Source organism: Mustela nigripes, chromosome X, assembly GCF_022355385.1.
Source record: "Mustela nigripes isolate SB6536 chromosome X, MUSNIG.SB6536, whole genome shotgun sequence".
NCBI lineage: Eukaryota > Metazoa > Chordata > Mammalia > Carnivora > Mustelidae > Mustela > Mustela nigripes.
Genome location: NC_081575.1, coordinates 96492003 through 96511471, shown reverse-complemented (window position 1 = coordinate 96511471; position 19469 = coordinate 96492003). Strand labels below are relative to the sequence as shown.

The 19469-nt window shown below is 37.3% G+C and overlaps 1 protein-coding gene across 1 annotated transcript in view; it reads right to left on the bottom strand.

Annotated features, from left to right (window-relative positions):
* Positions 1-19469, bottom strand: part of DMD (dystrophin) — a 1970015-nt gene that overhangs the window by 1270411 nt on the left and 680135 nt on the right. Inside the window, exon 30 of the mRNA XM_059385278.1 lies at positions 1088-1249. Within this exon, the coding sequence (XP_059241261.1) occupies positions 1088-1249 (162 nt within the window). The remainder of the gene's footprint in view (positions 1-1087; positions 1250-19469) is intronic.

Here is a 19469-nt window from a genome sequence, read left to right as displayed (position 1 = left end):
TCAAAACCACCTGTACCTAGCTCCGTGTTCTCAGGGACTTTCCTGGTCAAACTTTGACAATATGGTAAACTACCTCATGCTACTGTGTCCAATGGTGCTCTGGGCACCAATTTAACTATGATTCAGTGCACTATAATTGCACTGCAACCACTTAATCCAAAAATTCATTTTAAAATAAAAACATTCAGGCATCTCCATCAATTAGTGATAAGAGGGTCCTTGGGATGGGTATATAACCTTCTAATGCCCCTCACATCCTAATATACTGCTCTGAGTTATTCATGGTTACCAGGTACCTAATTTGGAGCTATTATTTGAAAAGTAGTTTTATTACCTTACTTTCAGAAAATCCCAAAGATACTGAAACAAATAATAGCAATGATACTTTACATATATTTAAAGTTTTTTTAAATAGAACTATAGCATTATAAAAAATACTTCCCAAAGTGAGAGGTAATTTAGATATAGCCTCAATTTATTCAGTATAAAATCAACTTAGATTTATTTTCATTAGTATTTTAACTCTCATTCTTGAAAAACTGGTTTAGCACATTTCTTAATTTGGATTGAACACAGCGTGAGTACATGTGAGTACATGTGGTATGACTATTTGTAATAAATGCAAATTTACATCTCAGTTTGCTATCAACTACTTACCACACATGACATGTAGAACAATATAGGGATCATAAGACTTAAAATTCCAAAATAACAAATATAAGCTGATAATAAAATCCTTGAGCCTGCCTTTTTAATGGCACCCTACAAATTCTTTCTTCACAATTTACCTTCTTAAGGTTTCCCTCTAGCTTAAGTATAGTTTGAAAATACTGATTAACAGCAGACTTCCAAATGCAATTTCCCTGCCTTGTAAGTGTCTATTTCAAATTCCTCCATTACATACTTTGAGATATAAATCTTAGAGTACTAACCTAGAGCTCTTTTTCCCTCTTACTTCCAAACAGTAAAATTAGTTAATCAGATAATCCTCTGTACAACTAGTTCAATAAATTTTAACTTAGAAATTCAGCAATGTCCTGTTCCAATAACACAGCAAGTAATGGTATCTCATTCTCAGTCTACTTGCCTGGGCTTCTTGAGGCATCTGAGCTGCGTCCACTTTGTCAGCAATATAAGCGGCCAACTGCTTGTCAATGGAGGAGAGGGACTCCTGAATTAAGTGCAAGGATTTTTCAATCTCCTGGGCCGACTGGATACTCTGCTCTAGCAACTTTTGCCTCCTCACGGCCTAAAGAAAAGAAGGAAGAAGGAAGCGATTCAATGTTTACTCGCCATAGTTTTTCTGCAATCCTGCTGCAAAGTAAAGGAAGATTCTACACTGCCACAATCACCTTTTTGTAAGATAGATTTCGTAGCTTCCTGCCGCTCATTCAGCTCTGCTTAAAAAAACAAAAATAAGAATAAGAAATAAGAATTAGCACACAGAACTACAGGATCTGGAAACCCTGCAGGACAAAAGCTACAGAATTATGTATATCAAGGAAAGGGGCTGGGAAAAAACAAAACAAAACAAAACAAAACGTAGTGAAATCATCTCAGTCGTTGCAATCTGTCGTTCTCAGGCCGAATGTTCCTCCTGATCTCATTATATAGTTCAAGAGATTTGGTTTACTTAGAATAGGGTCATCGTCATCACAATCCAATTCAAGATGGATAATCCACTTCTACCAGTGAGACACATGCACAATCTGTTCAGAATCAGCTCCTTTCAAAAAGAAATTTTCAGATAACCATCTGGTTATGGATTTATTCTAAATACGATTTCTTCCCGCTTTGCATGGGCTTTTTTCCCCATTTTCTCCCACAATTTGGAATGTGGAAATAACTGGCACAATTGGATCTGTGTTACTGCTGAAGTGGAACAAATAATAAGTAATCCTAATATAGCTGCAATTATCTTGATTGTTACTATAGGTATGATTAGGGTAATGTAACACTTTCCAAATATAAATAGCATGCTGAGCAGACTGCACAGTTTCCCTTCAAGGATCTGTTCACCTTTAGAAGAATAGTTCTACAAGCAAGGACTGGGACAAGCGACTTACTGAGAATTCCGTAAGTTATGCATCACAGCAAGTATTTTTCTTTATTATATGATATGTAGACATGATTATCTGGTATGAGAGAACTATCCTTTGCAAAGACCATGAGCAGCATTTCAAAAATGACCCTGCTTGTGAGGGTCGTATCCACAGTTGTCACATCTGTAGGCTCTACACCTGAAGCTGACATAACGCTGTATGACGACTCTCTTTCAATAAAAAATATTTTAAAAAATTTAAAAAAGAATATATAGTGGGCTCTTTAGCTTAAAATGTATTAGAAATGCCATTATTCTTTAATGAAGCCAAGTTGGAACACAGCATTACTCAACTATGACTAAAGCTAAAAGAGATGCAAGTCTTGCACTACAAAATGAGTGGGAGGGCATTCTTAGTATTTCTACCTGGATTGTAAATCTTCCTCTGGATTTTGCCTTGGGTTTTTCTTTCTTTTCATTCCACCCACACCTCCAAGTTCAGTTAGCTCTTTTTCCCTCACAACGCACAACTTTGTGCCTCTGGTCCAGATTTCTGCCTCGATCTCCATAAGTGCATATATATTGCCCTACTTGACAATTCTATTTGGACATCCACAGCAACCAAAACAATAGCATGACCAAATATGGACACATTTGGGGTCCCCTTCTCATCTACTTTCCATTTCCCCAACTTGCTTTTGCTCCTGCTCTGTTTTTTGTTGTTTCCCACCTCCCCCTATTTCAGTGACTGGCAATTATTCACTGCCTTTATTAGGCATGATTCTGGATATTTCTTCTTCCTCTATCATGTCCTTCATCATTTTGTGTTAAACCAGGCAATCAATTCCCAATCCTTTCTTCTACCTCCTAATATTTCTTGATTCTGTCCTCTTCTCCCCCCATCTACTGTCATTACTTGGGGCAATTGCCAGCCCTTGCCTCAAATACAGTACAGGTTCTTGGCTGGTATCCTACCCTATCATTACCCATCTGCAACAGAGCTATAGTGTGTTCTTTCTAAAATGAAATGATGGCTACCTGCTTAAATTCCTGTAGTGAGTATTTATTTTCCTGAGGATAGATGAAATTCTCTTTTATATGACTTTAAAATTCCTTCATAGTCCCTGCTACACATAGTCCTTGCTCAAGCTACTGAGAAATTTTATTTTTCATTCCCCAGTATACACTATGTCCCTCTTGATACTTGGCCTTAAACATTCCTCGAGCAATTCTACCCCAACTTCCTTTAATTGGCTAGTTTACATTTATCCTTTAGCTCTTACCTTAGAAATGTCGATATCTCCCTCACCAGGTGGCTGTTCCTGACACCCTATGTTCTCTCTTGTACTTTGTATTTCTGGCTCACTACGTATCACACCATATTGCAATTTCCCATTATATTTTTTCCTCTATTTCAGACTTTAAGTGCCAATGACATTAGAGACTATGGATGTGTTGTTCATTGCTCAATACCAGATCCTAGAAAAAGAGACCAATACTTTTCTTCATGACTGAATGAATGATGTAACAAAGCTTTTTAGTGAGGAAAACAGAGTAGCACTCAAGAAGTTAGAAAATTGGATTCAGAAAAGAAACTGGGAAAAAGGCCATCATCACTCAGATACATCCTTTGGAGTAAAGTCTTCCCTATTTGGGCTTTTCTTTTTTTTTTTTTTTTAATTTCAGTGTTTTTGTTTTATTTTGGTGTGTTGTGTATGTCTGCTTGGAATTAAAAGTATCAGAATAGGGAAAAAACTAAAAAAATAAAAGTATCAGAATAGGATGGAACATTACTTACAGGAAACTTTAGTCTACTTATAGTAAAATACTCGATTCAAATCAGTGACCAAGACCTTGGCCTGTAATCTAATTCATATATGGTTTCCCCTTTCTTCAGTCAAAACTTCAATGAGAAGTTACATCATATCATAATTCTGTTAACAGTGCTTATGACTATAATCAGAATTGTCTGTATTGTACAAGAGAATGTCTGTAGCCTAGCCAGACTTTCTCCAGAAAAATGGATCCCTAATGATAAAATTTCACCATTGTGACAGGTGGCTGAAGAAACCTTCCAATCACAGCATGTAGTAACTGCCTACTCAGGCATTGTTTAAATCTGGTCCTTTATCTGTTTAAAAGCAAAAACAGCCTACTCTTCCTGTGTGCACCTGTAGAATTTTAATATAATTGATTAGGAAATAATACGGCATAATGTTAAACCACATATTTAGTCTCAAAATTATACTTAGAAATCTAAACTTTTCTATTCACGAGACTCTATGGATTCAAAGAAATGAAATGACCTAAGAGTTGATGTCAGAGTTGACCTCAGGTAGGCTGGTTTTTTGCTTGGCCTGGCAGTCAATAAGAAAGACCAATACATGGATTTTTTTTTTTTTTTTTAATCTCAGGGAGTGAAAAGACCTGATGTCAATCTTAGCTTGCAAAACTCTTTGAACTAATCATGATATAAGCTGTCTTCTATTTCTAAACATCTTGTTAGGCAAATCCTGATGGGGGGCCAGGCCTGTGGGTTTTGTAGGACCCTCTGTCCACTTGACCTGTGCTATCTCACTGAACAGAGTTGGTAGGCAGTCCTAACTCAGACTCGGATTTTCATTGCTGGTCCAGATTACAGTTTAACTCTTATTTTAAAATGCTATACCATGTATTCAGCTAACTCTTTTATCAGTAAGATGAATCATAGAACTAGACAAAAAAAGCAAATATGAGGAGAGTTACAACAATATTGAGAGGTTGGCCACCAATAACAAAAATACAAAAGTAAAAAAGGAAATCCTAATAATGGCTACAAAGGAAAAAGCATAATGAAAAAAATTTTATTATGGTTTTCAGAAAAATTCAAGGAAAACAAAGTTAAAATAATCAACATATATGGAAATTTATTATTAGTTCCTCAAAGTACTCTAGAGTATAAAATCAGAAACTGAATGATTTTTGTTAGCAATGGATAGTTGTCTCTACAGCAAATTACTTGTTTTTCACATTTCTATTTTTTTAAAAATAATAACCTTTGTGCCCCAATATTACAAACACTTAAACCAGAGAACATATGGCTAAGAAACTGGAAGAATGAATTTTTTATTCTGGTAAATAAATTTCTCATGTGAGGGCACCTGGGTGGCTCAGTGGGTTAAGCCACTGTCTTTGGCTCGGGTCATGATCTCAGGGTCCTGGGATCGAGTCCCGCATCGGGCTCTCTGCTCAGCAGGGAGCCTGCTTCCCTCTCTCTCTCTGCCTGCCTCTTTGTCTACTTGTGATCTCTCTGACAAATAAATAAATAAAATCTCTAAAAAAATAATAAATTTCTCATGTGAAATAACAAGTGGGAATTTAAACCAAAATAAATGTATTTAAATATTAATGAGGCTTAAAAATAGAAAAAAAAGAACATTACACATGTTATCCCAATAACTTTTTACAAATTATCATTCATTATGAGAGTTATATGTCCTTGCTATACTTATTAAAGGCTCTATAAAATACAATCATTTTTACTTCATTTAATACTAGGTAAGATCATGATTGCAAGTGAGTCAGGAATGTGGGTGATTTCATTGTTAAAATAGGACCCTCTAAGACAATTATTAGAAATATACATTTCCCTTATAGTTAACCTTCTTAGCCAACAGCAAATATTTATTAAGCACAAAATATTTTGCAGAATTGAACTATACATATATAGTATAGTCTATATTGATAGAATTCATATATATGTGTGTATGTGTATCTATATATGCTAAAATAGAAAAACCTGAGGAGTTTTATTCCCTATACAGCATGAGTTAGTTTGAAGCCACAAAAATAATTTTCTTCAGGTATCTGGGGGATGTAGGGCTGAGAATGGGAGAGATTTTGTCATCACTTTGTTTCTTCTTTTAGTCTTATTTTTTAAAAGATTTTATTTATTTATTTACTTGACAGAGATCACAAGTAGGCAGAGAGGCAGGCAGAGAGACAGAGGATTAAGAAGGCTCCCTGCCGAGCAGATAGCCTGATGCCAGGCTCTATCCCAGGACCCTGAGATCATGACCTGAGCCAAAGGCACAGGCTTAACCCACTGAGCCACCCAGGCACCCCTTGTTTCTTCTTTTGGAAGTGTGTGTGTGATTGTTTTACTTTATTTGCTTTTGCTTTCTGGAAAAACCTGGGGAAAGACTTCTGATGCCTGGATCTAATTGTGGAGGAGGATCTCATCAGGATGCCCTTTGCTGTAGAGTCCCTTGTGAAGGGCTCTAAGAGTGATATGAGTCTTGCAGAATGTAAAGCATGAATGTGCAAAAGATGCACTTTAATGTCTTAGTATCTTTACAAACTTTTTTTTAATCCAACTATGTTATAAATATTCCTTGGTTGCTTACTATGTGCCAGGCCAAGGGAGCTCTCGGTTTTGCTTTGTAAATTGCATAAAAGATCCAGGCTTAACATTGTAAAATTGCCCTTTCATTAGCCTGAGCATTAAAAAAAAAATGGGCTTCTTTTTAGTGGGCTGAGATTTTAAGAGACACTTGGCTTTTCAGAAGTCTGGACTATGGATTTTCTCAGTAATTGCAGATTCTTGCCCAGTCTCCTGCAATTTATGGTAACAAACACAGACACAAACAAAAATATTCAGGCTCTGTGACAAGGAATTATCTAGGGAGTCTCTAAATTGTGTTCATTAAAATTTCTAGGACAAAGGAAATGTCAGTTCATTTAAAAAGGGGGATATGGCTTATGATCGATCACCTTGTAGTAAAATAATTATTTATTTATTGTTTATAAATATTTGTCATTGATACCAGACATGTAAAATAGTTTGACTTTCATCATTGTCTTAGCTTCTTTTCCCTAAGCAATGAAATAGGGTAACCATTGTTCAATTAGGCTTCATTTCTTTGAGTGATTTTAGTAGTAGAAGATGAACTCAAGAAAACTATTTCTCAAATTTGGATGCAAATAAAGTAGTTACAAATTTTTGCAGTTTCTGCTTGGGGGAGAGCATGAATTGGCCCCACTTTGAATACCACTACCTTGCACAAAATAGAACAATAACAAGGTAAGCACTGTTCTCACGGGCAGTGCGTGAAGGGTGGGAGTCCTGTAAGACATGTGCTAAAACCAAATCCTACTCTTGTGGCTCTTAAGAAATTAACATGGAGACCAAAGAGAACCTGCTAATCTGCATTATTTAACAGCCCCACCTCACTGTGCACACAGACTGCCCTTCACCAAAAAGTTCTATTTTTCTAGAGTCTCAATTTCAGTGGGCCAGTAAATTAATGCAACTACTTCCTTTTGGCTTACCTTTGTCAACTATCGAGAGGTTATAATTTGTTCAAATACTAAACAAAAATACTCATTTTGACTCAATTATTTTGGTGAATTATTTGAGAGCATTTTTTTATTGAAGTACAGTTGACACACTATGTTACTTTAGTTTCAGGGGTGCAACAAAGTGATTCGACAAGTCTGTACTTACGTTATGCTATTTTCCCCCCAAGTGTAGCTACCATCTGCTACCACACAACGCTACTACAATACCATTGGCTGTATTTCCTATGCTGTACCTTCTGTTCGCATGACGTATTTATGGCACAACTGAAAGCCTGTATCTCCCTTGTCCTTTCACCCATTTTGATTAGCTGTTTCCTCCTAACTCTTACGTGACTCATAAGCTATTCTTAGTCTTGAACTGAAAACACTGACTCCTAAGTTCCTCTCATTCTAAGAGATGGAAATAATAAGCCTTTTCTAAAAACTTTACCGATGGTGGGAAATCTGGCTCTTCCTTCATTACTCCACCAAGCTTGCTTACTCTAAAACTCCATGAAGAGTTTGAAAAGAATCACAATCAGGCTGAATCCATGGCCAGTGTGATGGCATCTTCCATTTACTTATCAGTGAGGAATGAAAAGTGGTACTTCAATCTTTCTGCCCCACGCAAGGGAAGGAAGTTCCAACACTATCACTTGTAGAGTCTGGGAGTTCTAAGTAGATAGGGGTGGCATCTAATTACAAACTTGGACTCTGCTTATGCAGTTGAATGCTCTATTTGCTTTATATGCCTACCAAAGTATAATAAAAGAAATTGGAAACGATGGCAGAGCAAAGAAAGAGAGTAGCCTGTAGTTCCTAAAGCTTGGTGTAGCATTTCCATAGGTCAAGCAGACACTGAAAAAGGCAGCCATGTCTGAGTTGTCTAGCACAAACTCTGCTAGGAGCAAGAGTACTCCATGATGAAGAGGCCTGAAGATATTGTCACTGGGCATGTTTCCCTTGTTAGAGAATTTGGAAGACAGAAGAGCTTTTAAAAGACCACTTAAAGAGCCTATACTTACACCCTCCAAAAAGTCAATGCTTGTTTCCTTGTTATATAAAATACACGAACACCCTGAAGAAGCTAGTTAATAGGAGACATGTGCAAGTTTCCTTCATTCCTACATCTCAGGCCAATGGTAAACAATGGGACCCAGAAGCGGTAAGGAAAAGTGATAGTGGTATAGAGGAAACTGGTCATTCTCCCCTTTTATTGCAGGTCACTTACACCATCGTTTAAGTTTGACAGTAGAATAGTAGGCTGAATAGGAGATTGAAATTTTTGTTTGTTTGTTTTGTTTTGTTTTAATTTATTTTCAGCATAACAGTATTCCTTATTTTTGCACCACACCCAGTGCTCCATGCAATCCGTGCCCTCTCTAAGATTTTATTTATTTGACAGAGAGAGAGATCACAAGTAGGCAGAGAGGCAGGTAGAGATGGTGGGGAGCAGCCTCCCTGCTGAACAGAGAGCCCAATGCAGGGCTTGATCCCAGGACCCTGAGATCATGACCTGAGCTGAAGGCAGAAGCTTAACATACTGAGCCACCCAGGTGCCCAGGAGATTGAAATTTTAAGCTGCCTTTAACTTTTTAATTTCACAGAGCCTGGGAAACAATGGGATCTATTCAGGATGCCAGTAAGAAAGAGGAAACAACCATCAGTTTGAAGCAAAATATTTCATGTTTCTGTCCTACTTGGTTCAAACTATACAGCAAACTACTGTCATGGTCAATGAATTCAGAGCTTGATAAACTGAGGTAGAGGCAGAGAAGAAAATACAGATATGAGGAACAGTTGCAATGTGGCCCAGGGAAAGGTAGGAAATGGTTTCTGGTAGATGTGAAGAGATAGATCATGAAGGATCTAGGGACTATCTTTGAAACACTGAGAATTATGGTAGCATGGCATGATTAGAAGGCTTATAAAGATGCAGCAATGCCATTGGCTTATACAACAGCCAGAAGATTGCACATTTTATATCTATCTAGCAAGGTTCTAAGTATGGACTATTGTTGCTATCAAATGAAACACTTTCCCAACTGATGTATAATTTCAGTGAATTGCCTGTTAAACTTTCTGAAGGATAATTTTAAGGTCCTTAAGGAGATATGGCAAGGCATGAAAATGTCAGGAATTATTTAAGGAGCACAAGGAATGTTCCATTTGTCTCAAAAACACTTTCTCTCAACTTTTAGTTGTTTAGAACTGACAGGAGAACATTCTTAAGGAAAGTTAAATTTTAGGAACTCCTTGGACCTCACTACAGACTCAGACTTATTTAGGGTTGATGAGGAAAAAAAAATTTCATGATTTAGTATGGTGAAAGGAAAATAATAGATCCTTACAGAGTTGCATATAACATTTCTAGATGGCTAGGTATGCTTTCAGCAGACTGAGGAAATGCTTTTCAAAAGGAATCATGGAGATTTTAAAAATAAAAGGAGGAAAATGGAGATTTAAAAAATAAAGCAGAAGGGGGAGAAGATAATTTATAGCAGGAAGGACAAATTACAGGAACTCACTGCCTCAGCAGCCATCAAAAGCTTCACTTTGTTGCCTATTTTGTTTCTTTTCAAATCAGTCCTACTTTTTCCTAAAGAAAGAATTGACCTGCATGGTCAACCATCAGTAGAGTTCAATGTTCTTGGACAAGAAATACCAAAAAAAGAAAAAAAAAAAAACAGCCCCAAATCAAAAACTGTGTTGATTTAAGCCACTCTAGATATAATTCTTGTGGGGAATTCTGGCAAAATTAGCTTTTGTGGCATGTTTGCTAGCATACATGATAGACTACAAATAATTACAATAATTACACAAGTGTTTGTATATTCTTTAAATATAAAGGAATGTTGGTTATCTGGATTTGTTTTTGTTAAGGTTACTTGGTTTAAAACCACAGGACAGAAAAATCCAAAAACCACGTGCATGGAGCGGTCTATGATTTCCTTTACAGGAAAAGACTATAAATGTTAAATCCACTGGGGTCATGTTTAGTTGGAACTTCATCTGTTTCAGATCTCTGCAGATCATTGAAGTTTTTCTGTGACCTCTGAAGGAAGCACATTCAAAAGCAACGTTTGGGAATCACTTTATCAATGGAACTTGACATCAGATAGCCATCATTTTCAAGTAAAGCATTGACAGAATGGTCAGTGAGCTGTACAGTAATATATCTTAGACATTTCTGGATTTTTGCTGCATCGATTCATCTTCATGGGTAGACAAATGAAACTGGTCTTCCGCTCTGACCGTAGCAAACCAATGCATTATTTCAGCTTTGGAAAGGAAGTGCTGGAAGTATAATGCGGTAAATCTGAAAGGCATCTACAGAGTTCATCTTCTCCCAGTATTCTCAAGGTAACTTCAGAGACTGCCTGGTCAGTAAAACTTCTCTGGTGTAATGGCAAGGCGCTCTCTGTTCACACATGTGCTCATAATATGAAACTCTAAATTTAGGCAATTAATAATTTATTAATATTATAAATAATTAAAGCCTCATGGACTATTGTGCTTGATACAGAAGAGTGAGACAGAACTGGAGTCTAGGGATAAATTGGGTTAGGATTGAGACCACATACATATAAGTAACACACAGAGTCTAGGTAAGAGTAAAAATCCAAATCTTGGGGTAAGATCAAATTGTAGAATGAAGCAGTAAGTAGAGGTCAGAAACACAAGTTAGAATGTAGCTAGTGAGAAACTCAGTTGATTTCTGACAATTGCTTCTATTATCCCAGAAAACCAAAGACGCAGTGACTTTTCCACAATTCAAGTATAGGCAGAGAAAAGGCAAGGTTCCACAATTAAAACAAAAACAAAAACAAAAAAACATAGCTGATGCTTCCAAGCTGAGATATTCAGGTCATCACACAAGTAAAGGCCTCTAGAGAGGTAGAATCCAGTGAGACCAACTGTAGATAGACTGGTAGCTGTGTCAACTTGTCATTGAATGACATGCCATTTGGTGCTCCTTAGATAAGGGCAGTAATCTCCTGCCAACACATCAATGTGACAGAGGTCTCAGAGTGGAAGACCTTTTGGTGCTAGTCAATTTCTCCACTTGGGAATTCAGACCCTCAGGATACTGAGTAGACATGGGGTTTCTGGCTTCCTGGACTTGAGATGATGTGTGAGAAGCACATCTGTCATACTACCCTTTACAGACCAGTTAAGGATGGCCAGAAGGACTGCCTATAAAACAGATTTTGGTCTTCAGTCAGGTAGTCTCAAATGTGGTCCCAATAACCTGAAATGGTTCTTTCCTGATGTACATTAGACATCTATGAAGGATTCCTTTTACTGTAATGGAGGCCCATAATGGTCTTAGGTTAATGTTCAGGTTCTCTTGAAATAAAATTCTCTAGACTCTGTTGACCTGTACAGTCAATCATCAGTAGAGTTCAATTTTAGTCAGGCTGCTGACTAGAAGTAGTATCTAAGAAAATGGAAAATTTCTCTCCTGGGGTGATCCTTTTTCATCCTCTCCATATGCATGATGATTAGTAATATTTATTTATCACAAATACTCCAGATGATCACCATGGTTCTGAAGAAGGTGAAGTGCAAGACAGAGTGTGTTTAGGGCTTCTTGTCACCCCACTCGTCCACACCACACTGAAAAATTCCTCAGATCTAGCTGAGTAGCTGTGCTGCGTGCTATTTTGTCCTCAGGTTATTACCAGGCTTTCAGATTTGTTGTTCTCCATGTAGCTAAGATAGACAAGACTACATTTGTAGCAAGGAATTACTGCCAGGGTCTTTGGCTCTGATAGGATTCATTTGGCTGGGATGTGCACCTTGAACAGCAGGAACAAGAGGCAGTGAACAGCTGCTTTTCCTTTTGCTTGCCAAATATGCTGTGCAATTCCCGAGCAATATGCTGGGAGTACAGAAAGAAGACTCATGTGTGTGGATGTAAGCACGGGGAACAGATAAACACTGGCAGAGAGTTGCATTGTACTCGATTCTTTGTTAGACACCAGGGTCATCTGTCACTGAATGCTCTTGTGAGATATTAAGCTGACTGAAAGAGACATAAACTGTTTTCTAACATCCTCTTACCTCTACCTCCTCTCCCCAGTGGCACCTTACCATCATCTAGACGTGAAACCCATTGTGTTGGGGCTGTATTAAGTGAGAAAGGAGCAACCAGGCATCAGGTGGTAGGCACTCACTTGTAGCACTCTTGCACTTGCCACAAGTTAGATATTGCTAAAGATTAAGTTACATACAATATTTATCACAGCCAGGCAGAACTTTGTAGTGTCCTCCAAACTGGTCTCACGGGGAATGTCTGTTCCATCTAGACTTTGGTCTAGGCAGAAGAGAAGTGTAGCGTATAGGGGAAAAGAGCAATGCACTTTCCATGCCATCACCAGTTTGCTGTGGCATCCTAGAAAGCAGTCATTCTACTCCAGGGAAATGTAGACTTGAAAGAGAATTAGTGTTTTCCCCTTTGTTTGTTTGTTTGTTAGTTTGTTTTTAAGATTCTATTTATTTGACGGTAGAGAGAGAGAGTGCCCACACAAGTGGGGGGAGGGGTAGAGGGAGAGAAAGGAGCAGACTCCCCAATGAGCAGGGAGCCCCATTCAGGGCTCCAGCCACCCTGGTGCCCTCTCTTTTCTCATTCTTGGTTTAATTGTTCAGGAGTTGAAAATGAGCTTCATCTCTGAAATAAAGAGATCACTCAGCTCTAATGAACAGCGGATGGAGATGAAAAAAATTAATGGTCCACATTAGGAATGAATCTGAGACATACAGCACCTTAGCAAAGGGGACTGCCTTAAACAATTCATGCTCAGATAAGAGTCAAGTCCAGTGTTCTCAAACCTAAATAATCATCAGATTGTAGAGCAAATTTTCAAAATGCTGTTCCCAGTCTCAGTCAAATTCTACTGATTAGAAAATCAAACGGCACAGGGAGGGACTATGCATAGATTAAAGTTCCTACACTATTCCATCTGTGTCATTTTGATGATTTGGCAAATTTGAAATGAATTATCAAGAATGATTTGTAGGAAATGATGCAATAAGAATTACATAATAATACTTAAATGCAATTAATTAGGGTCACAACAAAAAAGAACAAAGGACAGAGTACTATTAAATTAGCCCTTTCTCAATGCAGATAGGCAACTTCGTAAGGTAGAGGCAGTAAAGCAATTCTCCAACTTTATTGGATCCTTGAAGGAAACTTTCTGGTGAATATTTACTTTCCTATGACTTAAAAAACAGCTTGATGAAATTGAAAATACTTTTGTTCCTCACTTCATGCATGAATTGCCCTGAGATAACAGAATACATAGCAAAAAAAAATGTTCTTGAATGTCCCTCTCCCATTTCCTTCTTTAAAAAAAAAAAATGGACAAGTAATTTCAGGGAAGACTTGCCTGAATATTAAAGAACAGTTTTGATCAATCAAACCAAAAAGTCTGGGAGGTGGCTTGAAAAGAAAGTAGCTTTAAAAGAAGTGAGAGTGGTAAAAAGAAAATGGATGATCTAGATGGACCTACTTGAGAATAGTAATTTATTTTACAGCAATTAAATATTAGTTGTAAATTATAATGGGTCATAAGTGAAAACTATATGTAGGTTTCATTAAAAGAAATCAGAAAGGGAGACAAAACATGAGAGACTCTTGGAAACAAACTGAGGCGTACAGAAAGAAAGGGGGTGGAGGGATGGGATAACTGGGTGAGGGACATTAAGGAGGGCACATGGGGTGATGAGCACTGGGTGTTATATGCAACTGATGAATTAATGAACACTACAACAAAAACTAATAACATACCATATGCTGGCTAACCAAACATAAAAACATAAAATTTTCAGTTTTTATGAAAATGTTCATAGATAATAAAATTGAAAGAAAAACCTCTACTCAAAAATTCATTCCTAAAATGATAATTTACTAATCTATACTACTGATCTGGTTTTTATAATTGACTAATTTTTAGGCCTTCACATCAGATTTTTTAAAGGTTTTATTTATTTTTTTGACAGAGAGAAAGTGTGCAGAAGCACAAAGAGCGACAGACAGAGGGAGAAGGAGAAGAGGCTTCCCTCTGAGCAGAGAGTTCAACGACTGGCTCTATCCTAGGACCCTGGAATCATGACCTGAGCTGAAGGCAGATGCTTAATCAACTGAGCCACTCACTAACAGACTGAGCCACCCAAGCAACCCCATTTTTTTAAGGTTTATATATTTATTTGTTTGAGAGAGAGAGAGCACACAAACCAGCAGAGGGAGAGAGAGAGAAAGGCAGACTCCTCGCTAAGCATAGAGCCTAACGTGGGGTTCAATCTCACAACCCTGAGATCAGAATTGAGCAGAAATCAAGAGTCAGATGTTCAATTGATTGAGTAACCCAGCTCCCCAGATGTTTTTAATTTATACATTAACTCCTTCTTTTGATATTCCAACTTTAAAGCAAGGAGTTCAACCACCAAATCATAAGAAATTTAAGGGTGAAATATCCTTAAATGTATATATTCATATTCCTTCATAAATATTTTAATGCTCTCCCAAAGCAAAAATAATTTACTTAGAGTATATAGTAATTAAATATTAATTAGGTAGTAAAATAGAATGCATGTATTAGTGTCTGTGTATATGTATATATACATATATTGACACATGCATGTATATATATACAGAAATATAAATTCACATATATATAAATATATATGCAAATATATATGTATATGTGTGTTGATATGTCCCTTTGTCTCTTTATCCAAAAAAGCTAATCTGTTATAGTTGGATGCATAGAGACAAAATATTTTTGACTACTATCTTGTAAAGCATTTCAGAAATGCCAATGCAAATAGCCAAGAAAACACTATTTATTGAAATAGGGTAAATTATATTTAAAGATAACAGAATTACTACTTACAAAAACAATAAATAATTACATCTTCATGATTTATAGTGATTAAAATAAGAATGAAACATAATTGCATCAACCTTTGCTCTTGTGAAGGTTACATAATATTTCAGTTCCTGTGTTCATAAAATAGGGCAATTAAATTCAAAATACAAGATGCATGCTAAAATATTAATAAAATCAAGAATCAAGGTAACTCATGTTAATTGATGGAAGGTAAAAGAAGATACCTTTCTCAGATAATGAGAGAATATACAGCAAATAGAGAAAGAGAATAGTTATTCTCTAATCAAAAAAATAAAAAGGATATACTGTCTTGTCTATTTTTCTTACATTAATTAGGGCTGGGCTATAGAATTTATAACCTATGTGTAATATTATGCAAGTTGGTTTTGTCTCCTCAAAATGTAAACACTCTCGCCAATTATTCAATTAAAATTATTATGAGAATAACTATGAGCATAGTCCACTACTCAGCTCAAAAACGAAGTCACCTTGAACACAGATGTTTGGTACAACAGTCTGCTTACAGTGCAATTTTTTTAGAAAGATAATAGTGAATGTTTTTAAACAATGCTGTTCTGTAGAAATACATCTAATTCTCTAACTTCTGAAAAATTTTGGAAAGCAATTGAGGTCTAAAATTAACCAAGCATATAAAATGACAACCAGCTCTGGCATTATGGTCACACTGACCTATGTAATCATGCTTATAAGGTCTCCATGCATAGAAGGTCTCGTACTTTGACGACCTGCTGTCACTATCTTGAAATTCTTAATTTTAGAACAAGAAGCCTGCATTTTCTTTGTGTACTGGACCCCACAAATTAAGCAGTTGATCCTAATTATAATAATTTGGGGGAAATTTCCAATAGCTATAATATTGAAATAAGAATGCGAGCTAAATTGGATAAGGTAGAGAAATTTAAGAAAAGAATGAAACTCAAATTAGAGCCACCAGAGCACAGTGACATAGTGACGTATGAGTGGAGGGAAAATGAGGAGTGAATGAATGACTTTCAAATGTGAATATAATTGGAAAATAAGATCCCTAACACCAGTCTCTGAGTTGTTTCATGATCCAAGCAGATTCATAGTGGAAACATTGCCTGAAGACAACAGAAATAAGAGTACCTTTCCTTTTGATTGTCCATGTGTCAGTATGTGGGTAGCTGTGAATAAAATTATTATTTTGAAGAAAACTGTGGTAGAAATTGCACAACTGTTTACACTACAAACAATTTTGCTCATTAATACTTTGTCTATGATATCATTTGCTAACACTTCTGTTTATTTTAAATTCATCTTTACAACAGAAGAGCTCCTACCACAAATGCTTTCCACCCTTAGTTCTTCAGAGGTACCAGTTCTCTATTCTCCCATTCCTACTTACCACCAACACTACACAACCTGTAAAAGATACAGTTCCCTTTGGGGTATGGAGTCCCTCATGAGTAAACTTTCTCAGCCTTCCTACTCTTCACCTCAAAATTTCTTCATATTAACTCAATTCACTCTCTTCCACTTCCAAAGTCCATTATTCCATTTTTGTTCATATACCCTCTTTTGTAAGACGACCTTGCTTTTAAATGTCAAGTATGTATTAGATTTTTTTGGTCATGTTACAAACATGTTTAAATCTTCACCATCCTGAAAGTCAATAAAATACCTTGTGTGTCCTGTTACTCAAGTTACTGGCCCTTCTCTCTTATATTTCCCTCATGAATTATCTTTTTTTTCACTTTCAAAGGCATGCTAATTCTCTTTCATCCTCAGCTTTATTGAGATATAATTGGCACATAACATTGTGTACATTTAAACTGTTAATTTGATATATTTATAAATTGCAAAATGAGTGCTACCACAGAATTAGCTACTACCTCCATCCTGTCACATAGTTACCATTTTTACAACCTGAAGAATTCATTTACTGCCTCCACTTTACCACTGACCATTTCTTCTTTTACCTCAATTTAACCTCACAGTGGCCCCTCCAGAAACTGAACAAGACAACTATAATTAACAAGTGAAGGACTGAACGGCAGTTGAACAAATAAATCCAGCCAATAGAGACTAGCTGGATGAGGGGGATTTCAGAGAGCACTGGTGAAGAGCACTGGGTGATGTATGGCAATGCTGAATCACTATTACTATAACATATTACTAATCACTATTAATCACATATTACTAATACTATACTGTATGTTAACTAACTTGAATTTAAATAAAAACGTGCAAGAAAAAAATAATTAGGTTCTGCATTTTATAGACAACTTAGGAAGAAGAGAAGTAAAACTTATTTTAAGTGTTTTATATAACAAGGGACAAGTTAAATATCATAACCTGACTGATTCTCAATTTGCTAACTAACATTTTTAGAGAAAATTCAGTAGCTTATGATTTAATCTTTAACTATGGTTAGTTTTGTTCACACACTTCTCATTAACTTGTGTATATTCAGATTCTTATTCCTAAAAGTAATCTGATCAGTTATTTTATATATATACCTTTTCTAATTAGCTTAATATTTTTTGCTAAAAGATGTACCTATATCTCAGCGATAAACAGATGGAGAGACAGGTTTTTTTTTTTTTCCTTTTTACGTTTAACGTCTGTAATCATCAAGAAAGTAGTTTTGATACCTCTTTAGGGTGACAACCTATTCATAGGGAGAAGCCAATGTACTTGATTTCTTTTTCTTTAAGTACGCACCAATATAAAGAGCTCTAAAAGTGGGTTCCATGTAAGTGATATTTAAAATAATAACCTGGTTCACAAAGAAAAATATGGGTGGGTGATGTACCTCTTCTTTCCTGCCAGACCACATGTAGATCTGCTGAGACTACCTTTCAAATCTGTTAGGTTGGTAAAGAAAGAGTACCAACAATTACTTTAAGGTTTCTGACCTGAGAGAACAAAAGAATGAGTTGGCAAGAATAAACATGGTGAAACCCACCTTGGGTAGGTTTGATAGAAACTCACATCTAAGTACGACAAGTTTTAGTTTCCTATTAATACCAAAGTAGAGATCTACAATAGCAAGATGGATATAAAGGTCTAGAGTTTAGGGCAGAGGTTTGTACTACAGATAGTATTTTGGAAAATCATTAATATATAAAGGGTTTTTCAAGCCATGACCCTGCATAAAATATCAAAAGGGGTGAATAAAGAGAGAAAAGAGAGCATTAAGTTTAAAAATTATTTTATATACAACTAACCTCCTCCCATGAACACACACAATCTACAGCTACATGTAAAATAACTCCATTTATAAAAGGCCTGAAAACTAGTTGGACAGTTACTTCACAATAAACATTAAAGGGGTTACATCGAGTGGGAGGAGTCAAGATGGCAGAGAAGTAGCAGGCTGAGACTACTTCAGCTAGCCGGAGATGAGCTAGATAGCTTATCTAAAGATTGCAAACACCTGAAAATCCATCGGCAGATCAAAGAGAAGAAGAGCAACAATTCTGGAAACAGAAAAACAACCACTTTCTGAAAGGTAGGACCGGCAGAGAAGTGAATCCAAAGCGACGGGAAGATAGACCCCGGGGGGAGGGGCCAGCTCCCGGCAAGCGGCGGAGCAACAGAGCACAAATTCAGGAATTTTAAAAGTCTGTTCCGCTGAGGGACATCGCTCCAGAGGCTAAACCGGGGCGAAGCCCACGCGGGGTCAGCGTGGCCTCAGGTCCCGCAGGGTCACAGAAGGATCGGGGGTGTCTAAGTGTTGCAGAGCTTGCGCGTATTGGAATGGGAAAGCCGGCTACAGAGACAGAGCCGACAGTAAGCTCGCAGCTCGGGGTTACCTTGAACCGGTCGCAGGCTCGGTGAGCTCGGAGCGCGGCTGGAGGTCAGGCAGACGGGAGTAACTGGGCGCGGTTCTCTGAGGGCGAACTGAGGAGTGCGGCCCTGGGCTCTCGGCTCCTCCGGGCCGGAGACCACGCGGCCGCCATTTGTATTCCCGTCCTCCGGAACTCTACGGAAAGCGCTCAGGGAACAAAAGCTCCTGAAAGCAAACCCTAGCGGATTACTCACCCCGGCCCCGGTTAAGGGCGGTGTAATTCCGCCTGGGGCAAAGACACTTGAGAATCACTACAACAGGCCCCTCCCCCAGAAGATCAACAAGAAATCCAGCCAGGACCAAGTTCACTACCAAGGAGTGTGGTTTCAATACCAAGGAGAGCAGCAGAATTCCAGAGGAGGAGAAAGCAAAACAC